The sequence below is a fragment of the Podarcis raffonei genome, chromosome W (assembly GCF_027172205.1).
Source record: "Podarcis raffonei isolate rPodRaf1 chromosome W, rPodRaf1.pri, whole genome shotgun sequence".
NCBI lineage: Eukaryota > Metazoa > Chordata > Lepidosauria > Squamata > Lacertidae > Podarcis > Podarcis raffonei.
Window position 1 is genome coordinate 19,693,085 of NC_070620.1, and position 25,466 is coordinate 19,718,550.

Below are 25,466 nucleotides of genomic sequence, written 5' to 3' on the forward strand. Positions count from 1 at the left end.
CATTCATAGTCCTCGAGGTACGCTGGCGGCCTACGTGTGCGTTGCGGCCTGGGGTGTTCCCTGGTCCGGGGTTCAGGTTCTGGCTCGTGTTCCAAGGATGCTGGCTGTGATGGGGCTATTTGGTCTGGCGCAACCGGCTCGCTCAGTCGTGGTTCTGGTTCCGGTGTCCTTTCGGCCTCGCAGGTCCTCTCTGTATTTACTGATTCTGCCTCTCCTGCTGGCCCCTCGTGCTCTATGGGCCTCACTGCCCCTCTGTTCCCTTGGGACTCCTCTGACCTTTCCTCCTCCTGGTTTTCTCCCGGGAATCGTCGCCGTATCTGGTCACAGTGGCGGCGCCAGCATTGCCCCCCATCTGTTAGCACCTCGTACGACACGGGGCCAGTGACCCTGGTGACTGTGGCGGGTACCCATGCTGGGCCTGCCCCAAAATTCTTTGCGTACACTGGGTCCTGGGCCTCGAAGGTCCGGGGGTTCCTGCCTTCCCCCACCACTACCTCATCCTGAGCTCTATCGGGGTGAATGCGGTCCAATCTGATCGCAAGGCGCCGACCCATTAGTAGTTCAGCGGGGCTCCGGCCAGTTGTTGAGCTGGGGGTGCTGTGCTGTGCTAGAAGGAATGTGGCAAGGCGGTACTCCCAATCCCCTTGCGTCATGCGGCGAAGGGTGTCCTTGGTGGTCCGCACCATGCGTTCTGCTTGGCCATTGGTGGCAGGATGGAATGGCGCCGAACGGATGTGGCGGATGGCGTTCTGCGCTGTGAAGGTTTGGAATTCTCCTGACGTAAATGCAGTCCCGTTGTCTGAGACGAGAGTGTCAGGGAGCCCGTTCGTTGCAAACAGCCTGCGTAGTACCCGGATGGCTGCGGACGTAGAAGTGGACAGTACCAGTGCGACTTCCAGCCATTTGGTGTAGGAGTCCACCACTATGAAGAATGTTTTCCCCTGAAAGGGGCCAGCGAAGTCCACATGCAGGCGTGACCATGGTGCTCGGGCGGACTCCCAGGACTGGACTGGGGCCCTTGGGGGATCTGGGCGGGATTCTTGGCAGGCCTGGCAGTGTTTGACCCAGGCCTCTATCTCTCCGTCGATCCCCGGCCACCACACATAACTCCTGGCAAGGGCCTTCATTCTTACTACCCCTGGGTGTGTCTCGTGTAGGGCTGTGAGGACCCTTTTGCGGAGGGGCTGGGGAACAACGACCCTGCTTCCCCATAACAGGCACCCTTTGTGGGCCGACAGTTCATGTTTGCGGGTTGTGTAGCCGGCGAATTCTGGCCCGGGGCTGCTGCTGGGCCATCCCCTCCACACCCAGTCCAGGACCCGGGAGATGACCCTATCTTTCTTGGAATGGTGTGCAACTTCTTGTGCCTGAATGGGGCGGTCGGGAAGCAGCTCCAGGCTCATAACCTCTTGTGCAGGTGCTGGGTCGGGGCCTGTTTCCGGTAGTGGTAGCCTGCTGAGGGCATCCGCATGGCCCATCGCCTTCCCCGGACGGTGAATCAGTGCATACTGGTAGCTGGCAAGGAAAATTGACCACCTGAGGACGCGAGGAGACAGCACTTGGGGGGTCTGCTTTTCAGGGGCAAATAAGCCAAGCAACGGCTTGTGGTCAGTCACCACGGTGAAGGGCCGCCCGTACAAGAAATCATGGAATTTTTTTACTCCCTTCACGATTGCCAGACCCTCCTTGTCGATTTGCGAGTAGTTCCGCTCGGTTGCGTTGAGTGTCTGGGAAAAGTATGCCACCGGTACCTCTCTTCCATCCGGGAGTTGGTGTCCCAGGACAGCGCCAATTCCATAGGGCGAGGCATCGCATGCTAGCACCACCGGCAGCCTCTCGTCGAAGTGTGCCAAGACCGAGTTTGAGACAAGCAAGTCCTTGACTGCCTGGAATGCGGCCTCCTGGCGCTGGCCCCACACCCAAGGGGCCCGCTTGTCCAGGAGTCTGTGTAGGGGCTCTGCTACCGCCGCCTTGTGGGGAAGGAAGGAATGGTAAAAGTTCAATAGTCCCAAGAAGGCCTGAAGTTCAGTCTTGTTCTTGGGCGCTGGGGCATCACAAATGGCCCGTACCTTGTCCCCAGTCGGGTGGACCCCTTCTGCGTCCACCATAAATCCCAGAAAGTCCACCTGAGGCACTCCTAGTAGACATTTTTCCCGCTTCACCTTGAGACCCGCCGTCTGGAAACGGTGCAGAACGGTGCGGAGGCGGTCCTCAAACTCCTCTGGTGTGGGCCCGGCAATCAACACATCATCGAAGAAGGGGGTGACGCCAGGAATCCCTTTAAGTAGAGAGTCCATTAGATTCTGGAATATGCCTGGTGCCACACTGACACCGAATTGCAGCCGCTTTACCCTGAATGCTCCTCTGTGCGTCACAATCGTCTGTGCCTCTGCTGTGGCCTCATCTACTGGCAGCTGTTGATATGCTTGGGCCAAGTCCAGCTTGCCAAAAATTTTCGACCCAGCCAGGGTGGCAAGAACATGGCTGACCACTGGCACTGGGTATGCATGGGCCGTGAGGGCCTTGTTTATGGTACATTTGTAGTCTGCGCAGATGCGGACTGAACCATTAGGCTTGACGGGCGTGACGATTGGGGTTTCCCAGGGGGCATTAGGCACCGGCTCCAGCACTCCTTGCTCCACGAGCCGGTCCAATTCCTCGTCTATACGGGGTTTCAGGGCGAACGGGACCCGGCGGGCCTTGAGCCTGACCGGTCGTACTGCGGGGTCAAGCTGTAGAGCAATGGGGGGGGGGGCCGTATACTGTCCCAATTTCCCATCGAAAACCCCCGGAAATTCCTTGCATATGGCGTCCACGTCCACTTGTAAGCTAGTGTGGTTCACCCCGGTGACGGCTAGCCCCAGTGGTCCAAACCATGCCAATCCCAGTAAGCTAATGTAGGGGCCCTTGACCACAAGCAAGTCCAGTTGCCGCATCCGCCCTCGGTATTGCACCCTGAAGGTCCCCACCCTCCCGGAGGGTGAATGGGGCCGGCCTGAGTTTGGGACCCCCAGTAGGACACAGTTTCCTTAAGGTCCTTGCCGAGATTATGGATAGAGTTGAACCCGTGTCAAGCTCCATGCGGCATGGGGCCCCCTCTATCTGTACGTCAACATAAATTTTCTCTACGTTGGGGTGGGGCAACTGGTATACCTGGAAGTCCGTGAGCTCTGTCGAGTTGCCTTGGTGCGTTGGGCCCCGGGACCTGGGGCTCTTGGATTGGTCATCTGATGCCTGGCGTCGGGTGGGCCGAGCCCGACACACCCGGGCGATGTGTCCCAATTTTCTGCACTGCCTGCACTCTGCGTTGCGGAAACGGCAGGTCCTCCTCTCGTGACTTTCTCCACAGCTTGCGCAGTTCCCTCCTTCTCGTCGAGGCAGCTGTGGTATGTGGGCTGCTTGAGTGCGCTGCTGTACTCGGTGCACCTCCTCCCTGTCGGATCCTGAGTCGTTGGTGAGGTCTTCGTGGTGGACCCTCGGTTGGGACAGCTGGCTCGGCCGTGCCTCTTGCGTCGACCTCTCGGCAGCTTCCGTTGCCAGGGCCTCCTCCAGAGCGACCTGGAACGTTAGGTCCTTCTTAGCGTAGAGGCGTCGTTGCAGCTTCTCATCCTTCAGGCCACCGACGAGGCGGTCACGAAGCATGTTCTCCAGCTCTGAGAAGTTGCAGAACCGGGCGGCTTGGCGGAGAGAGGTCACAAACCCAGTTATGGTTTCCCCAGGGGCTTGCCGCTTTGCGTAGAAGGCATTTCGACGAGCCACCACTGAGGGCTGCGGCAAAAAGTGCCCCTTCAGCTGTTCCATTATTGTTTTGTATGGAACAGTAGCGACGTCTTCAGGCACAAGGAGGGCCCGGGCGATTTCAAACGTCTCCTCTCCGCAGACGCTGAAGAATATCGCCCTCTTCTTGGCGTCTTCTTCGTCGGTGACCCCTTTGGCTTCTAGGAGGAAGGTGAAACGGGAGGCGTACGCTTCCCAGTCTCCAGATGCTGGGTTGAATGGCGAGAAGCTGTTGTCGGTTGCCATTCTGAGTTCCTTGTGTCCCGGAGCTGAAGCCTGGATACACGGTGCGAGGCAGCGGTGCGGCAGGTGGCGGTGCTGCGGTGCTGTGTGTGGCAGTCAGCTCAGCGGGATCCCACCTTCGTCGCCAGTGAAATATACTCAGAGTCGCGAAGTGATTTCATGCTCTTTATTCAGCTCATAGTGGTGAGGAGGAATGAATGAAAGTCCCCTCAAAGTATCTGCTTTATATACATTATTTACACAATGGGCTGCACATGATTGGCTAATTCCGGAATTCTACTGTAAGCCAATCAGGTTGTGGATTCACTTCTATCTGGAGCATGATTGGGTAGTTCCTGCCAACCAATCATACTGCTGCATTGTTCTAGGACCAATCAGACTGCTGCATTCTGAATCCTATTGTTCTAGGACCAATCAGACTGCTGCCTTTTGGATCCTATTGTTCTAGGACCAATCAGACTGCTGCAGTTTGGATCCTATTCAACTCAGTACATAACAGTAAGGTTCTGCACTTCGGCAGGAAAAATCAGCTGCACAGATAATGTATAAGATGGAGGACACCTGGTCAGCGGCAGAGCATGTTCCAACAGTGCCCGGGGCAGGCACAGGTGCCCACGCCCGACACCCCTGGAGCGCTCTGGGAGGGCAGAATGAGAAGGATGCAACAGCCATGAGTCCCTCAATCCCAGGCTTTGATCAAAGGGTGGGGTCGGAGGGCACTTTGCAAGGAGTGTTTCCATGGTGGGGCACGGAGGGTGAATGGAGCCTGCTGTGCCAGGCCAGACCTTGAAACCAAAGTGACACCAGCTGCTGGAGCTACACCGCCATGTGCCCTTGGGGGTCCTTATCATGCCATCCTCACCAAGCAGCTTTGCAAGGCCAGCTTCACAAAGCCACGCAGGGTTGGCTTGGGGAGGGTGGTGTGAGCAGCTCTTCCCCCCACGCACCTGGGGCAATCACCCCAGCTGCACCCCCCCTCCCATTGCGACCCTGCACCTGGCTTGCCAGTAGTATATGTGAAAAGGATCTAGGGGTCTTACTAGACCACAAGCTTAACATGAATAAACAGTGTGATGCAGTAGAAAATGTGACCTACTCAGCATGCAGCCTTTCCGGTCTCCCCAATTGCATCCAAACCTATTGGTTTTGGGTGGGGTTTTTTGGCATCTATGTGAACTCCCATCTTCTCCTCTTACATTTTTTCTAAATGTGTTTTCATAGAATCATAGAACTGTAGAGTTGGAAGGGACTCCAAGGGACATCTAGTCCAACCCCCTGCAATGTAATTGATAAAATGTTGGATTGAAGTTGAAAATGCAAATATAGATGGTGATGGTACTGAAGTTTTAATGTAACTGAAAAGAATTCTTCTAGATATTGAGAAGAAACAAACATTTACACACACATCAATGTAGACATACATACAAGCATCAGATGCACATATCAATACACACATACACTTTTAAATTATTTTTTAATTATTCAATTATTGAGAAAAGTATTTTCAGCAGTTAAAGTTGGAATCACTAGAACCTACAAGTATTCAAGAAGTACAATCGCACTGGTCACACTGGTTGATGATCTCCGGCGGGCTAGAGACAAAGGTGAGAGCTGTTTCCTAGTTCTGCTGGATCTCTCAGTGGCGTTTGATACCATCGACCATAACATCCTTCTGCACCGTCTTGAGGGGCTGGGAGCTGGGGGCACTGTCATACAGTGGTTCCGCTCCTTCCTCCTGGGCCGTGTTCAGAAAGTGGTGGTGGGGGATGAGTGTTCAGACACCTGGGCTCTCACTTGTGGGGTGCCTCAGGGTTCTGTCCTCTCCCCCATGCTTTTCAACATTTACATGCAGCCGCTGGGAGAGATCATCAGGAGGTTTGGGCTGGGTGTTCATCAGTATGCGGATGATACCCAGCTCTACCTCTCTTTTAAATCAGAACCAGTGAGGGCGGTGAAGGTCCTGTGTGAGTGTCTGGAGGCGGTTGGAGGATGGATGGCGGCTAACAGATTGAGGTTGAATCCTGACAAGACAGAAGTACTGTTTTTGGGGGACAGGAGGCGGGCAGGTGTGGAGGATTCCCTGGTCCTGAATGGGGTAACTGTGCCCCTGAAGGACCAGGTGCGCAGCCTGGGAGTCATTTTGGACTCACAGCTGTCCATGGAGGCACAGGTCAAATCTGTGTCCAGGGCAGCTGTTTACCAGCTCCATCTGGTACGTAGGCTGAGACCCTATCTGCCTGTGGACTGTCTCGCCAGAGTGGTGCATGCTCTGGTTATCTCCCGCTTGGACTACTGCAATGCGCTCTACGTGGGGCTACCTTTGAAGGTGACTCGGAAACTACAACTAATCCAGAATGCAGCAGCTAGACTGGTGACTGGGGGCGGCCGCCGATACCATATAACACCGGTCTTGAAAGACCTACATTGGCTCCCAGTACGTTTCCGAGCACAATTCAAAGTGTTGGTGCTGACCTTTAAAGCCCTAAACGGCCTCGGTCCAGTATACCTGAAGGAGCGTCTCCACCCCCATCATTCTGCCCGGACGCTGAGGTCCAGCGCCGAGGGCCTTCTGGCGGTTCCCTCATTGCGAGAAGCAAAGCTACAGGGAGCCAGGCAGAGGGCCTTCTCGGTAGTGGCGCCCGCCCTGTGGAACGCCCTTCCAGCAGATGTCAAAGAGATAAACAACTACCTGACATTCAGAAGACATCTTAAGGCAGCCCTGTTCAGGGAAGTTTTTAACGTGTGATATTTTACTGTATTTTTGGTTTTTATGGAAGCCGCCCAGAGTGGCTGGGGAGGCCCAGCCAGATGGGCGGGGTATAAATAATAAATTATTATTATTATTATTATTATTATTATTATTATTATTATTATTATTACAATGTGTAGGCAGTAGTGAAAACAGAATAGACTCGGAAATGTGGAAGCTTTATGTCTGCAGATTCCATATTTTAAAAAGCTGTGGAGACATCATTTAGAAATTACAACATACTATAAACTTGAGTCTCCGGGAAGATAGTGTGGGATGTGAAACACAAGAGCAGTCAGGTACAACATTCCTAGAATGAACATGTTTAGACATGGGGAGGGATGTTTGTCCAGCCAGCAGTTAACCTTCCTGTTTCCCTCAGGGCTGGGACAAACTTCCTCTACATGTGACTAGAGGTGGGTGTGACCTCACCTGTGCAGGTAATGACAAAAGCACAGGGCAGGGCAGCCATCTCTCTCTCTTTCACCACATGCATCGAAGAAGCAACATCTACTGAGTGAAAGATGCACTCTTGGCTCCCAGCCAAGAGAGGACAAAGGGACTGTCTTCTTATAAGATAGATTTCAAATGTATGTTACTTCATTAAGCTTAAGTCTGCCTTCTGGGATCTGATTGTGAACAGAATGTGAGTAAACTCTTTTTATACTTTTGTGAAAGATTGTGTTGTCTCTTCTATTTTATGAGGGAATAAGGGGAAATTACCAGAATAGTTATTATAGAGGCTTTAGCGAGCCTGAGCAAATGCTGCCGTTGCAAACTTAAAATAAAGGGGAATGTATTACTCTGCTGAAATTGGGGAACTTGTTAACACAAGATGGATAAGGATATAATCAGACAATATATCCTCTCCTGCAACCCTGAACATTCCCACAGATAGCATGTTTAATGGGAACATCCATTGACAATATTTCATGGCTCAGTTGCCAAAGCATTTCTGTTTTCTAGCTTCATAAAGATACAAAAAGCTTAGTACCAAACTTGTATGTTTCTATACACTGTAAATCAGAAGACGACAAATGATTTGTTTTTACTGCATAATGACTTCTTATTCCCTAGGTTGTCCTATTCCTACCACAGGTCAGCATGTCTCTGACAATATGCCACATCATGCCCCACATAGGAGCCAACCTCTAGGGGCCAAGGGGGCTTTAGCCCCCCCCTAAAATATTTGAGGGGGCAGGGGCCCCCAAAATTGATGGACATATCCATTCAAATGGTTTGTGTGCACTGTGTCATGTGATTGATTATGCAGGCCTCGGCTTCCCTGGGCCCGCCCAATATTTTATTCAAGTTGGCACCCCTGGTGCCCCATGGCATTCACAATGGTTGATTGACTACCCCAGAAGCCCACAGTACCTTTAAGAACATAAGTCATGTCATTCAGTTTTACCTGGATTGGCATGTACCCAATTTGCACATCTGCTGTTTCCTTTCACACTTGGGATATTGTTATGTACTGTGCTGAATCCTAGAACAATAGGATCCAGAATGCAGCAGTCTGATTGGTCTGCAGGAGCCACCCAATCCAACTCTAGGTGGAAGTGAATCAGTGACCTGATTGGCCTACAGGAGCAGCCCGGAATTAGCCAAACACATGGGGCCCACTGTGTAAATAATGTATATATAGCTAGATGTTTTCCCCTTCATGGATCACTGCTTTGCCATGGCGAAGGGGCTTGAATAACTCAGAGAAGCTATGAACTATGCCATGCAGGGCCACCCAAGATGGACAGGTCATAGTGGAGAGTTTTGACCAAACGTGATCCACCTGGAGCAGGAACCGGCAAGCCACTCCAGTATCCCTGCCAAGAAAACTCCATGGACAAAGACAACAGGCATATAAAAGTTATGACGCTGGAAAATGAGCCCCTCAGGTCGGAAGGCGTCCAACATGCTACTGAGGAAGAGCGGAGGACAAGTACAAGTAGATTCAGAGCTGATGAAGCGGCTGGGCCAAAGCCGAAAGGTCGCTCAGTTGCGGATATGCCTGGAAGCGAAAGGAAAGTCCAATGCTGTAAAGAAAAATATTGCATAGGAACCTGGAATGTAAGAACCATGAACCTTGGTAAGTTGGATGTGGTCAAAAATGAGATGTCAAGAATAAATATTGACATCCTGGGCATCAGTGAACTAAAATGGACAGGAATGGGTGAATTTAGTTCGGCTGTCCATCATATCTACTACTGTGGGCAAGAATCCCGTAAAAGAAATGGAGTGGCCCTCATAGTCAACAAAAGAGTAGCGAAAGCTGTACTGGGGTGCAATCTCAAAAATGATAGAATGATCTTGATACGAATCCAAGGCAAACCTTTTAACATCGCAGTAATCCAAGTTACTTCCAGTTCAGCACGGACATCAAAGAGAAGTGCGGAATGACCGCTCTGGTAATTCCGAGCAGCATGGTTTTTTTTTTTTTTTTTTGAGGTTTGTAAGGGCTCTACAGTCCTCAAAACCTCAAGGGGGATACCTTGGGGGCGGAGCACCCAGCGGTGCCAAAACTTGCTCTCCTGCTTCTCGGGTTTTTAGTAAGAATCTGAGGACGGGATAGAGCTGCAGGCACAAAGGGGAAGCACCTAACTCACGCTGTGCAGTCTCAGGCTTCTGATAAGTGCTAAACTTCCACGAGGAAGTTGAATTCCAAGAAACAAGATATATTTGAAATCTGACTACTGGAAGGAGTTCAAAGATTTTGGTCAGCTGAGGGACATAAGAAGGGAGTCCGTCCCGGCCACGGTGTTAAGATGGCGCAGAGAACAAAGACATGAGAACAAGACGGAAGTGAAAGTTCCCTGCTGAGTAATTGCAAGCTGAAAGTCCTCAGAGGCAGTGTTCTGAGGCAAGTATCATTTTACAACGCTGGAAGAGAGATAAGAGTTCAAAAGGAACTTTGTTTTTCCTCCTCTTTTGTGAAAACTTGGTGACTTGGCTGGAGAAAAAGCGTTTTAATCCTCAGCCCAGAGATTTAGATACTTTGTATAAGTCATCATATAATGCAAAGGGGGAGAAGTTGGCAACATCCATACCTATGATTTTCCACATCCCTTTGATTAAATGGATATAGAAGAGGCTTGAAAATAAATTGTGACTATGCAACAACAGCAGCAAGAATACTCATCGCGAAATATTGGAAGACACAAGATTTACCCACCAGGGAAGAATGGCAGATGAAGTTGATGGACTACATGGAATTGGCGGAAATGACTGGCAGAATCCGAGACCAGGGAGAAGAGTCGGTGGAAGAAGACTGGAAAAAGTTTAAAGACTATTTACAGAAATACTGTAAAATTAATGAATGTTAGAAAAATGTTGGAATGAAGTTATATGGCTTTAGTAGAAATGTTATAAGGAATTAAGTATAAATAGATTATTAGAGCATTAAAGGGAAAAATAAGGTTAGAATATGTTAAGACAATTATATGATAGAAAATAGAGGAAGATGGAAAGAAATTGCTGAAACAATTAATAGAAGTGGAATACAAAAAGGGAGGTGTGAGGAGGTCGTGGAAATTAGTGAAAGAAGGATAAAATATTGAAATTGGACTGTGTTTTAAATGGTTTTTGTTTTGTTTTGTTTGTTGTATGTTAGTGTTTTGCAGTGTTTTTTGTTTTTGTTTTTTGTATTGTATTGTATTATTGTATGTTTTTTTCTTTTTTTGGTTTTTTGCAGTGTTGTGTTCAATTTGTTGGAAAACTAATAAATATAATTTTTTTTAAAAAAGAAAATAAATTGTGACTATTCTCATATCCCCATTGGAGTATGAAGGGAGAAAGAAAGATTAACTGGGGGAAATCTTCCTATATTTAAACGCTCTGTGAGGATTAAGCCTTCAAGTGGCTAGAAAATTAACATTCTGGCCCCCTGATTGGATTACAGTTATATTTGGATTTATATGGATTTATAGGGACTTGTATGGATTTTTATTTGGACTCATATGTTGGATTGAGCCCACAAGAGGTGGAAGAAAAGAAGAGGACAGAAGAGGATCCTTAAATTGAAACAGTATCTGAGTTATTACCAGATGGTCAATCCATGCTGGAATAAACATTTAGGACTGAGTTGATAAATGATGAAAGTGTAGAAGGGGACATTTAAATTGCGATATTATTTGGGACAATGTCTATATATTTTTGATGTGTGTCATTTCCTGTTTTTCTCCTTTTCCATTTCTTTGAAAGAATATTTGATATACAGTTTGAAAAAAATATTTGATATACAGTTGATATATGTTTAAAGGGGTGAATGTTGAAGTGTGTGGTTAAGACAAGAACTAAAAGCCACTGTGAAGAGAAGGGAAAGAAGGACTCCTAGGGGCTATTGTTTAAACTATAATTGGTGACAAATACAATTTCTAGCTCTCTGGTGTGACTGCTCCCCCTAGTGGTGAAAGTATATAACATTGAGTTATCTGTTTAAAAATGTCAGGGAAAAATGGGGAAAAAATTGTAGGAACCCCAGGTGACCGAAGACAGTCAAAACAGGACGAAATTAAGGATTTGGATATACTTTGGCTAAAAATAAAGGAAGAATTTAAACAAAATGAACAATACATGGAGAAAAAATTGGCAGAAGTGCAAGAAACCCTGGATAAGAAAATAGAGGGAGTGGTGGGGGAATTGTCAAGTAAAATCAAAGATTTGACGGTTAGATCTAAAACAACAGAAGAATTAGCTAAACGAACTCAGAAAGAAGTCAAGGAAAATAGAAAAGAGACAGATAGAATAAAAGAGGATCTGGTTGAGGTCAGCAAAATGCAAGAACAGATCTGGGACAATATGGCTCTGATGGAGATGAGGCAGAAACAGAAAAACTTAAAATTTAGAGGGATTATTGAAGAGCCAAATGAGGACATTAAAACAAAAATGATTGAGGAGTTGACAAGGTGGATGGACATGAAGGAAGAAGAAATTGAGTACACAATAGAGAATGTTTTCAGAATTAAGGTGAGATCTGTAAAGGCCAAAACCAAAAAAATTACCTGGAGACTGTTTAATGATCTTTAATTCATTAGAGATGCAAAATGCAATTTTGAAGATGAGCTATAACAACAGGTTATTAATTGATGGCAGACCAATTATCATTTTTAAAGAGGTTCCTATTAGACTCCTACGAAAAAGAGATGGATATAAACAATTGGTGACTTTATTGAAGAGAAACGGAATCCAACATAGATGGGAGTTTCCTGAAGGAATCTCTTTTTACTATAAGGATAAAAGATTCAGATTAACAGATCTGCAAGAGGTAAAGAAATTCTCCAGAAGATATGAGAAAGAATTAGGCAAGATAGAAGGAAACCTTGTCGGGTCCAGAGCCACTGGAGCAGACCTCTATGGGAAAGACGAAAACAAACAGAAGAAAAAGAAATAACAACATAAAGAAGAAGAAGGAGAGGGAGAAGAAGAAGGAGAGGGAGGAGAAGGGGAAGCTGGAGGAGGAGGAGAAGAAGAAGAAGAAGAAGAGGAAGAACGGGAGGACGAACAGGTCACTAGCAAAACCACCCAAATTTAATTTTCTCTATCTGTAACAAATAAGAGAAAGAGATGACGCTGAAATTGATTACTTGGAACATTCGTGGATTTAATGAAAAATCTAAACGAAATAAAGTTGAACATGTTTTTTTAAAAAAAGAATGTTGATGTAATCTGTTTACAGGAAACACATGTTGCAAAAAAAAAAATAGACATATTTTGATTAACAAAAGATTGGGAAAAGAGTTTGTAACTTCTGATGTTTTTTAAAAAGAGGGGTGGTGCTATATATTAAGGAGAGATTAGATCCCAAATTGATTTCCAAAGATGAGGAGGGGAGAGTGATTGTGGTGCAAATTACAGTACAGGGTGAGAAGATAATTCTTGTGGGAATATATGCCCCTAATGGAAATAAAGCTGATTTTTTTGGAAGATTAGAGGAAAGACTGATGGAGTTTATGGATCAGAAGATGATTTTGATGGGGGGGTTGTAATGGAGTGGTAAGGCCAGAAATGGACAGAATTTCAAAAAGAAAAAATATAAATGAGGGTAAGCTCCCCAAGACTTTTTTTGAATTGGTTGAGAATTTTGGTCTAATAGATATTTGGAGGTGGAAATACCCAACCACAAAACAGTTCACTTTTTTTCCGGAGCCCCATCAAAGTTTGAGCCGGATAGATTATATCTGGGTTTCTAAAGAATTGATTTCCAGAGTAAACAAAATTGAGATTACCCCTCGAACTCTATCGGATCATAATTCGATTTACATGGAATTAAAAGGGAAAGAACTATTCTCATTTAGATGGAGGATGAATGACACTTTACTTGAGAACTCAAAAACAGTAGAGAAAGCGAAAGAGACAATAAAGGAGTATTTTAAATGGAATTTACATAAAGAAACTGACTTAGATATTGTGTGGGACGCGAGTAAGGCTGTCATGAGAGGCTTAAAAATAGCCTTAAAAAAAAGAAAGGGAAAAGAAAAAAGAGGAAATTCTGGTTCAACTCATGGAAAATGAGAAAAAAATGACAATAAAACCAAAAGACGAACAAATTAAACAGACTATTAAAATGCTACAAATTCAGTATTCTATGTTGGTTAATCAAGAAGTGGAATGGAAAGTAAAATTAATGAGACAAAAATTTTTTGAATCAGCAAACAAAACTGGGAAGTTATTGGCATGGCAGCTGAGAAAACGTCAAAGTCAAAATTTAATCAATAAAATCAGGATAGGGGAACAGTTGACTGAAGACCCAAAAGAAATAAGAAGAGCCTTTCAAGGATATTATAAGGAACTCTATAGGAAAGAAAAAGAAGATATAAAAAGGATAGAAAGATATTTGGAAACTCATAAAGGAAAACAGATATCTTCAGAGGAAAGAGAACAATTAAACGCCCCAATAACAAATCAAGAAATCCAAAAGTCAATAAAAAAGATGAAACAAGGTAAAGCTCCAGGACCGGATGGGTTAACCTCTAAGTATTATAAATCACTTGATGAGCAGCTAATACCGGTTCTGGGGGAAGTAATGAATGCTATTTTACAAGGGAAAGGAAAAATCCCAAACTCCTGGAAGGAGGCCTACATAACGCTGATCCCCAAACAAGACACGGATCATCAGAGTGTTAAAAATTTTAGGCCGATATCATTGCTAAACAATGATTATAAACTTTTCGCGGACATCTTGGCCAACAGACTGAAGATAATACTAAATGCTTTAATTCATAAAGATCAGAGAGGTTTCTTGCCAGGTAGGCAATTGAAGGATAATGTGAGGCATATTATCAATACACTGGAATACCTAGAAGTAAGAAATGATAAGCCAGCCGTACTGATGTTCATTGATGCTGAAAAAGCATTTGATAATGTATCCTGGTCATTTATGAAGAAGTGTATAGAAAGGATGGGGATTTGTGGCACCTTTTTAAACAGAATTGAGCCAATTTACTCAGAGCAGAAAGCGAAATTAATCGTGAACAACATCTTAACAGACTCATTTGATATCACAAAGGGCACCAGACAAGGGTGCCCATTATCTCCATTGTTGTTTATTATAGTATTAGAAGTATTATTAAATTGCCTGAGAGGAAAAACAGAGATAAAAGGGGTCAAAATAGGTGCCAAGGAGTTCAAACTTAAGGCCTACGTGGATGATTTGGTAATAACCCTTGAAGAACCTCAAGAAAGTGTTAAAATAGCACTGGAAGAAATGGGAAAATTTGGGCAATTGGCTGGGTTTAAACTGAAGATAAAGGTGAAAATGCTAGGGGAAAAGTGAGATAGAAAGGTTGGAACAAGAAAGTGAAATCAAGGTGGTCAAAAAAGTCAAGTATCTGGGAATTTGGATGTCGGCAAAGAATATAAATCTTTTTAATGACAATTATCAACCAGTCTGGAAGGAGATTAAAAGAGAATTAGAAATATGGGACAGATTAAAGCTATCAATGACGGGAAGAATGTCTGCGATTAAAATGAATTTACTACCGAAAATGTTGTTTTTGTTCCAGACAATTCCAATAATAAGAGGTTTAAGACAATTCAAAGAGTGGCAAAAATGTTGGCTGTTTGCAGTATGGTAGTGCTGCAGAGAGCTTGCTGGGGAGACCATGCATTAAAAAGAAAGGGACTCAAAAATAACTTAAACAAGGTTTTAATAAGAAAAACAAAAACTCCTTTTACACTAAGTACATTAACAACCAAACCAGACCCAACCACCAACCCATCCCCCAGGGTAATGGGAGAGCTAGGTGCTGCTCCTTATATACTACACCCAAATGCTGACACACCTTAATCAAATACAACTCAGCAGCACCTGCTACGTTTCACAGCTGTAAAGCTGGGTCTCGTTATCTTACTCTGGCCCCTGCTCTGGCCCCTTAAAGACATACACATCGGGTGGAACAATGATGAACCTTTACATTTAAAGAAACCATTCAACATTTCCCCTGCGGTTCATCATTGTGGAACAAAAACATAAAGCATACTTTGTACATGTCTTTCATGTGTAACCTTTGGAAGTGCTTTAGTAAAAATGTCCGCAATTTGATTGTCACCTGGAACATATTCAAATACAATCATTTCGTCAGCAATTAGTTTCTTTACAAACTGTAAACGTAACCTTAAGACTCTAGTGCGCTGCGTATTGGTCTCTGAACACAGGATAGCAAGTCCGCTCTGGGAATCAAGGTAAACTTTTACTGGTAGTGTTACTTGCATCTGTAGGTCTGCAAATACTTGCATATACCATTCTACATCACGAGTGGCCTGAACGCATGCACATAATTCACTCTCTGTTGTGGAGAGACAAATAATGGTTTGTGTCTGGGACTTCCATTCAAATGGACAACCGTTATAACAAAACACCATACCAGACACACCCCTGCAATTATTTTGTTCCACTGCATTAGATGCATCGCAGAAAATTTCAAAACCTTTGTCAATACATGTTGTAAACTGCAACCTATAATGTTTGGTGTGTTTAAGGTACATTACCACTCTCTTAAGAGCAGAGAAACATTGCATAGTGGGATTTTCCACATTGTGATGCATCTTTTAACAAAAGCTTAACTGTTTCATATTTTACACTTGGTGAATAACACAAATCATAATCTTCGCCTGGAATTTGTTGAAAACCCCTAGCAACTAATCTTGCTTTGTACCTTACAACTTCATTTTTGTCATTCATTTTAACTCTATAAACCCATTTTGAATCAATAAGTCTCATACCTGGGGTTTGTGGTACAAGAGACCAAGTGTTATGCTCTTTTAAAGAAAACCACCTTATTGGCATACACAGTATTAAAATGTTCATCTGCAAATCGTTGTGGCTTCTGCCTCTTTCTATCTGAACGTCTCAGTCCAGAAGGAGAGTCAGACTCCTCAGACTTAATGGGACTAAGTGAACCACTAGTTTCAGGTTGTAAATCATTGTCAGATTGAAGAGATGCCTGTAGGCTAAGCTCACGGTCAGAAAAATCATGAGAATCTAACCTCCCCTCGGGTGCCTGTGACTTTAAATCATCAAACAAATCAGATTCAACAGACTTTTTGTCTTTTTCCATTAATTCAGAAGCACCATTTCCTGCTGCTGCTGCTTCTTCCTCTTCTTCCTCAGTATTATCTATACCATTAGTATCTTGGAAGACAGCAACTCCATTCCAATTTACAGTTTGTATCATGTTTCTGGTAATATGAAATTTGCCAGTTGCTGGTATGTAAATTCTGTACGCCCCCTGCTGGTAGCCCATTAATTTTCCCTGGACACTACGTTCACCCAATTTCTGCTTAGCGGGATAATGCATAATTACATCTGAACCCCAAATGCGTAGGTATTTCAGATTAGGTCGTTTTTTAAACAGCTTCTCATAGGGGGTGACATCTAAACCAGAATGATAACTGCGATTTCTAACATAACAAAACGCATTAAGCGCTTCAGCCCAAAAGTCTTTGGGCAGATTAGCATCGTGCAGATACGTTTTATTTTTTTATTTTTTTAATATACTTTTTATTAATTTTCAACCAAAATTATACATTTTTAACCAAATTTTCACAAATTATACTTTTGAGACTTCCTTCGATTTTTCTGGCAATCATCTATATTTACCCCTAAAGAAAACGCATTTCCTTTGTTGCATTGCCTTTTGACTTTCACCTCTTTCAATTTATATTTTCCCAAACAATACATCTTAACCTTTACAGTGCTTCTTGGAACCCCACTAGCATTGTTTGTAAATCACATACATTTTTCAGATAATCTACTAACTTCCCCCAATTTTCGATGAACTTTTGGTTTTTAATTTATCTTATTTTCCCAGTCAGTTTATCCAGTTCCGCATAGTCTGTTAGTTTCATTCTCCAATCTTGGATTGTCGGTGTTTCTTCCTGTTTCCATTTCTGGGCTAGTAGAATTCTTGCTGCCGCAACTGCATACTGGAATAGCTTACAGTCTTTTCTTCTTATTTCTTTCCCTGTGATTCCTAAAAGAAAAACTTCTGGTTTCTTAACAAAAGTATATTTTAACATTTTTTTTAATTCATTATATATCCCTTCCCAGAAGTTCTTAACTTTCTTACATTCCCACCACATATGATAAAATGTTCCCTCCTTTTCTTTACATTTCCAACACTTATTGTCCATTTTATACATTTTAGCCAGTTTTACCGTGTAATGTACCATCTATAAAACATTTTCATCACATTTTCCTTCAGTCCCATGCATGCAGTAAATTTTAGATTTTCCTTCCATAGTTTTTCCCAATCTTCAAATTGAATATTATATCCAAAATCTCTGGCCCAGTGTATCATTACTGATTTAACTTCTTCATCTTTCGTACACCATTCCAACAGTATCTTATACATTTTTGACAAAGTCTTGTAGTCACTGTTTATTATGTCTATTTGGAACCTGGAGTCTTTTTCTGCATACCCATTTTCCTTTACATCTTTTTTAAACATTTCATTTACCTGGAAATAGTGTAACCAATCATATACAAAATCTTTAACTTGTTCATATGGTTTTAATTTCCATTTTCCTCCTTCTTTCATTACCAATTCTCCGTATGTAGCCCATTTACCTCTCATATTAATTTTCTTTATACACATAACCTCCAACGGAGATAACCAGTGTGGAACCCTTGGTTCTAGAAGATTTTTGTACCTGTCCCATACTTCTATTAACGAGTTCCTGAAGATGTGGTTCCCAAATCCTTTATGAACCTTCTTCTTATCACACCATAGGTAAGCGTACCACCCAAACCTATTATCAAAACCTTCAAGATCTACTAATTCCTTATTTTCCAACTTAATCCATTCCTTTAACCAACAAATACATGCAGCTTCATAGTATAATTTCAAATCTGGCAGGGCGAAGCCTCCTCTTTCTTTCGCGTCTGTAAGTAGTTTATATTTTATTCTTGGCTTCTTGCCCTGCCAGATATACCTTGATATCACTTTTTGCCAATCTTTAAAAGTTCCACTCCCCTTAATTATGGGGATTGTCTGAAATAAGAATAGCATCTTTGGTAGCACGTTCATCTTAATTGTAGAAATTCTGCCCCAAAAGGACAGTTTCATTCTATTCCACACCTCCAGGTCCTTCTTTATTCCTTTCCACATTTGGACATAGTTGTTCTGGTACAGGTCAATATTTTTAGGTGTTAACCATATTCCCAAGTATTTTACTTTCTTCACTACTTCTATCTCCGTCTGTTGTTGCATTATTTCTATCTTACTTTGCTCCATATTTTTAGCCATTATTTTAGTTTTTTTCTTATTCAATCTGAACCCGGCCACCATCCCAAATTGTTCAATTTCCTCCAATACCTCCTTGACACTTTCTAATGGTTCTTCCATCGTTATAACCAGATCGTCGGCAAAGGCTTTCACTTTATATTCATTCTGACCTACTGTCACCCCTTTTATTCGTCTATTTTGTCTTATTGCATTTAAAAAGACCTCCAGAACCGTTATGAATAGCAGTGGTGAGAGCGGACATCCTTGTCTTGTTCCTTTAGATATTTTTATATCTTCCGAGACCACATTATTAACTATCAATTTAGCTCTCTGCTCTGTATATATTGCCTTGATACCATTGAAGAACTCTTCTCCTACCTCCATATATTCTAAATTTTTCAACATAAATTCCCATATTATATTATCAAAGGCCTTTTCAGCATCCACAAACATTAATATCGCTTGTTTCTCATTCCTGGCATTCAGATATTCCAAAATGTTAATTATATTTCTTACATTATCTTTCAATTGTCTGCCTGGCAGGAACTCTGCTTGGTCTTTGTGGATACTTCTCATTAATATCTTTTTAATTCTCTTTGCTAAAATGCCCGCAAATATTTTATAATCTGTGTTCAATAAAGAGATAGGCCTATAATTTTTGACTTGTGTTAAGTCCGAGTCTTGTTTGGGAATCAATGTTATAAATGCTTCTTTCCATGTTTCTGGAATCTCTCTTGCTTTTAAAATATTATTCATTACTTCTTTCAATGGAATCGTCAGGACCTCGCTCATTTCTTTATAATACCCTGATGTGAATCCATCTGGTCCTGGGGCCTTTCCCCTCTTCAATTCTTTTATAGCCTCTTTGATCTCTTCAATTTCTATTGGGGTGTTCAGCTTGTCTTTTTGTTCTGTCGGGATCTTCTGCACCTTTTTGTTTCTTAAAAATCTTTCTATTTTCTTCATATTGTTTCTTTCTTTATTTTTATATAGTTGTCTATAAAAGTCCAAGAATCCTTTCCTAATTTCTTTTGGGGAGACTTTCTCTTCTCCATTCACGATAATTTTGTTGATTGTATTCTGTTCTTTTCTCTTTTTAATTTGCCATGCAAGCAGTTTGCCTGATTTGTTTGCGTGTTCAAAGTTTCTCTGTCGCAATCTTTTGATATTCCATTCTATTTCTTTATTTATAATCATTGAGAATTGCGTTTGTAAAGTCTTAATTTCTTGTTTAATCTTCAAACTGTTTGGCTTTTTGATTAGTTTTTGCTCCTTGTCCATATTCTGGTTTAAGATTTCTTTTTTCCCTTTTTCCCTATGCTTGTTCTTCAATGAATTCTGCTGAATGAAGAAACCTCTCATAACTGCTTTGCTTGCATCCCAGACAATGTTGATCTTTGTACCTTTGTTGAGATTATCCATGAAGTATTCAGTTAGTTTCTTTCGTGCTTTTTCCATAATCTTTTCATCGTCCAGCAAATAATCATTAATTCTCTATCTAAAGGATCTTTCCTCAAACCCTTTTAATTCCAATTCTATTGGGTTGTGATCTGAAATTACTTTGGGTTGGATTTCAATCTGTTGAATTCTTGGAGTCAGTTCATTTGAGACCCATATTTGATCGATTCTTGACATTGACTGATTCGGTTCTGAATAATAGGTGAATTGCTTTTCCAATGGGTGTCTAAGCCTCCAAATGTCAATCAAATTACAATTCTTAGTCATTGGGGAAAAAAGTCTTTGGTAGTTTCTCGTTATCTTACTCTGGCCCCTTGCTCTGGCCCCTTAAAGACATACACATCGTGTGGAACAATGATGAACCTTTACATTTAAAGAAGCCATTCAACAACCCTCTTGCGTTTTTTATGGGCAAGGGAAAAGACCAAGAATTAAATTTAAAATATTGACAGATAAGAAGGAAAGAGGGGGGTTTGCAGTACCTGATCTGAAACTCTATTATCAAGTGGCATGTTTATGTTGGACAAAGGATTGGATAATTCAGGAGAACTTAGACTTGTTAGATTTGGAGGGGTTCAGCAATAGATTTGGATGGCACTCTTATCTTTGGTGTGGTAAGGCAAAAGTGCATAAGGGGTTTACAAATCATGTGATAAGAGGTGCCTTATTTGAAGTCTGGGAAAGAAACAAGAATTTGTTGGAAAGGAAAACACAGTGGTGGCTGTCACCAATTGATATATTAACAGTTAAAAAACTGAACATACTAGGGAGAGGGGCCACATATGAGGAAATTTTGATGAAGGCCGAAAAAGGTTGGAAATTAAAGCCCTATGAGTGTATTGCTGAAAAATTGACAGGATGGTTGCAATACCATCAAGTCAATGATGTCTTTAAAGAGGATAAAAAAATAGGATTTGAGGACAAAAAAAATCAAAATTTCAAATAGATATTTTAAAGAGTAAATCCAAGCTATTATCAAAAATGTACAATCTCTTACTACAATGAAAAACAAAAGATGAATTCATAAAAGAGGCTATGATAAAATGGGCTATTGATTTAGGACATAACATAGAATATGATGTATGGGCCAAACTCTGGAATGAGAGCATAAAATTCACTGCTTGTTCTGCCTTAAAAGAAAATGTTATGAAGATGGTTTATCGTTGGTATCTCACTCCCACCAAATTGGCAAAAATGTATAGAACAAGTAGTAAAACCTGCTGGAAGTGCAAGGAAAAAGATGGCGATTTCTATCATATGTGGTGGTCTTGCAATAAAATAAAAGAGTTTTGGGATGTGGTTTACAACGAGTTAAAAAAGATATTTAAGTACAGTTTTCCCAAAAAGCCGGAAGAATTTTTGCTAGGTTTGGTGGGAGAAGGGATTAAAAAGATAGATCAAAGATTATATTTATATGCAACAACTGCAGCCAGAGTTCTGATAGCTCTAAAGTGGAAGCAACAGGAGATGCCGACGATAAGAGAATGGCAGATAAAGTTGGTTGAGTATGCTGAGATGGCTAAATTGACACACAGAATTCACAATCAGGAGGAGACAAAGTACCAAAAAGAATGGAGTAAATTTATGGTTTATATAAGTGAGAATTGGCCGTGGGACCCGGCGGGCACCTGGAGCGACCCCGAAATCACAAAAGGAACCCCGTAAGGGGCTCCGGAGTGAAGGAGGGGGAGCGGTGCTGTGGGTTCATCGCTCTTTCTGCGGAGGCGAAGCCGCGCGGCTGTCACGGATGAGCGCTGACCTTTCTTCCAAGAAACATCGGGCTGAAACATCAAACCCGTGAGTAAGGACCTAAGATTCTACAAATCAAATCGGAAAATTTGGCTAAAAACGGGAGACGAGAAAGAGGAAGTCCGTCTTCCGACACTGCTTTCAAGATCAAAGCAGACGGTCTAAAGAGCGGAAAGCGCTGTGAACAGGGAAGCTTTGAAGCTTTAAATCGGGACTTTCGTGCACATTTGAATTTTACTTTTAAAGAATAAATACAGCATAAAATTGACCTGGAGCGGACACCCCAAGGGCAAGGGAAGACTCTAACCCCAAATTCCCGGGTGGCCGGGTAAAGTTGTTTAAACTGCGGAACTGTTGCAAGCTTCCAGATACTTTTGTAACTGGATAGTGTAATTTTGAGCTCACCTAGCTGAAGTGGATACAATTGCAGGCACCTTGCTGGAACTTTGTTATATGTTTAAAAGGGCTCTGCAGGACCTTTCTTTTAGCGTGCTGGAACTAATTTGCTTTTAAAATTGTTTTTAAAGTTGGAACAAAGAGACTTTAATTGCGGAAAGTTACCTTCTTCTTACTAAAACTTTGGTGGCACTCCCCCTAGAGGACATTGGGAATATAGAGGCCTGGGAAAGTTTCTCTGTTTACCTTCTCTCAATAGACTGTTTTTAATTCTGGACTTGCCTTTCCCATGGGATTACAACACTTGACCTTGAACGTTGACTGATGAGTGGCACAGGAAAGACAAGAGCAGCCAAAGCTAAGGAAGCTAAGGAGAAAGAGAAAGCAAAAAAGCAAGCACAGCTTTTGCAAACAACTTTAACTCAGGGACGTAGATTATCAGTTCCAGCTGTGCTTGCGACACAAAAAGTAGAAACCGAAAAGCCTGAAAAATCTGAAGAGGAAGATATGGCAGCAGGAGGAGCTGAGGCAGTACTGAAACAAGTTTTGGAACAATTGTCAGCAATAAATCAAAAAATTGATAACCAATCAACAAAAATTGACCAAGCAACATCCTCGATCCAGAAATTGACAGATCAGGTTTCCCAACATACCCAAGCAATTGAAAAATTGCAAGGAGCAACAGAAGAGAATCGTAAACTGGCAGGGGAAGCCGTTCAAATTGCAACATCAGCTAAAAAAGAAGTCGAGGAAGTTAAAGCGGAAGTCAAGCCTCTTCATAAACAGATAGGGGACCAACAAACCTATCTCTCGTTGGTGGAATTGAAAAATCGCGAGACCAACCTCAGACTAAGGGCAGTCCCAGAAATTGAACAAGAAGATTTGAAAGGACTTTTGACAACAGAGTTTACAAAGTTCTGGGACTTAAAAGAAGAAATTGATTTCAAAATTGTATCGGCTTTTCGGTTGGGAAGATTAGTAAGAAAAGATAGATCCAGAGACTGCTTAATAGCTTTGAGATCAAGGGAGGAGAGAGACAAAATACTAGGCCTACACTTCAAAAACTCAATTGTGATACAAGAGAAAAGGGTGGAAATTTACCGAGATATTCCTAAACAGTTATTGGACTTGAGAGCCACCTACTCAGATTTGGCTAAGTTGCTGAGACTCAACACAATTCCTTACAGGTGGGAGTTCCCACAAGGGCTATCATTCACTTACAAACAGAAGAAGGTTAAAATAAGATCACCAGAGGACTTACAAAAGTTCCAGCACGATCACGGAGAAGACCTCCAAAAAGAAGCAGCAGCTAATTGGCCTATACCCAACCCAGGTGGAGCAATACCTGCACCTTCGGAACCAGAGGAGAAAGAAGATACACCGCTCTAGGTGTAGCAGAATAGTTCAGGATGTCTCTGCGGCTACTCAGTTGGAATATAAATGGCGGAAATTCCCCGGAGAAAAGAAGGAGGTTATTTCACATATTGAAGAAAGAACAATTGGACATTATTTGCCTACAAGAAACCCATGTGACCAGGCTCCACAGGAAGGTTTTGGTAAATAAAAGATTAGGCCAAGAATTTATTTCGTCTGACAAAGTAAAGAAAAGAGGAGTGGTGATCTACGCTAAGGAGAGCCTGATACCCAAATTTCTATTTAAGGATGAACAAGGAAGAATTTTGGCAATTGAAATTCAAACCCAAGGAGAAAAAATATTGATATTAGGAATTTATGCCCCAAATGACGGGAAATCAGAATTTTTCAAGAAGCTGCATGAGACGTTGCTGGACTATCTGGATTATGCTAACATCATAATGATGGGAGATATGAATGGAGTGGTGTCTACACATATGGATAAGTCTTACAACCAAAACTTAACATCAGACGGCAGACTGCCCAAAACTTTTTTCGAACTGACTGACAATCTGGATTTGATCGACATATGGAGGACAAAGAACCCCCTAGGTAAAGAAGGAACTTTTTTCTCTGAGGCCCACCTGTCTTGGTCAAGGATCGACCAAATCTGGACCTCCAGGGGGCTGGCACCCAAGACTAAAAAGGTGGAAATCTGCCCAAAAACATGCTCCGACCACAACGCCTTGAAAATAGAACTTAGATTAACTCAACCCGGTTCCTTCAGATGGAGAATGAATGACACACTACTAAGAGATCAAGAGATTGTGAAAAAGGCCCAAAAAACATTAAAGGACTATTTTGAGATAAATCTGAATACTACAGTTGAAAAAAGAACGATCTGGGACGCAAGCAAAGCTCTTATGAGAGGGTTTCTGATACAACAGAATTCAATCAAGAAAAAACTCTGGAACGGAAAGAAGGACAAAATATTGGAGAAAATACACCAAGGAGAAAAAAAACTGAGAACCAAACCAAAGTTCAAGGAGGTGCTGAGAGAAATTAAATTCCACCAAGCAGAATACTCAAAATTGATTAATCAGGAGATTGAATGGAAAATAAAACAGATGAAGCAAAGATCTTTTGAATCAGCAAATAAATGTGGAAAGCTGCTAGCTTGGCAGCTGAAAAAAAGACAAAAGCTAAACACGATAACAAATCTAGAGATTGATGGAAGGATCGTACAGAAACCAGAAGAAATTAGGAGGTGCTTCCACAGATACTTCAAAGAACTGTATGCACAGGGGCCCCAGAAAGAATCAGAGATAGATCAATTTTTAAAGATAAATGGACTATCAAAAATAACTCAAGATAAAAGATCAATCTTGAACTCTACAATAACCTCACAGGAAATTGAAGGTGCCATTCAGAATATGCAACTAGGCAAATCTCCAGGCCCGGATGGACTTACCTCCAAATATTACAAGGTTCTGAAGGACTATTTGATACAACCTTTGTTGGAGGTATGTAACCAGATTATGGATGGGAAGAGGGCACCAGAAACGTGGAAAGAAGCCTTCATCACATTGATACCTAAGTCAGAATCTGAAAAGACTCAGCTTAAAAACTACCGTCCCATCTCACTCCTAAATGTGGATTACAAAATATTTGCAGACATTTTGGCAAATAGACTTAAAAAAGTCTTAAATGAAGTAATTCATAAAGACCAAGCTGGCTTTCTCCCTGGTAGACATTTATATGAGAACACTAGAAACATCATTGACATTTTAGAACTTTTGCAGACTAACAGGAACACAAGGGCGGTGTTAATCTTTATTGATGCGGAGAAAGCATTTGACAACATATCTTGGATGTTTATGAAGAAGAACTTGGAAGGGATGGGAGTGGGACGGGGGTTTGAGAATGGATTACATGCAATCTATTCAGAACAAAAAGCTAAATTAATAGTGAACAATGTGGTGACGGAGGAATTTAAAATTGAAAAAGGGACACGACAAGGG

The 25,466-nt window shown here is 42.5% G+C and overlaps 1 protein-coding gene across 1 annotated transcript; it reads right to left on the minus strand.

Moving 5' to 3' along the window:
- Positions 1–689: 689 nt before the first annotated feature.
- LOC128406131 (uncharacterized protein K02A2.6-like) lies at positions 690–2,955 on the minus strand (the record flags this gene model as incomplete). The annotated part of the gene is made up of 3 exons (XM_053373152.1): positions 1,965–2,955; positions 1,453–1,907; positions 690–1,299 (listed from the first exon to the last, which is right to left on the minus strand). Coding segments are annotated over exons 1-3 (2,037 nt in total), but the record flags the coding sequence as incomplete, so codon positions are not given.
- Positions 2,956–25,466: the final 22,511 nt, after the last annotated feature.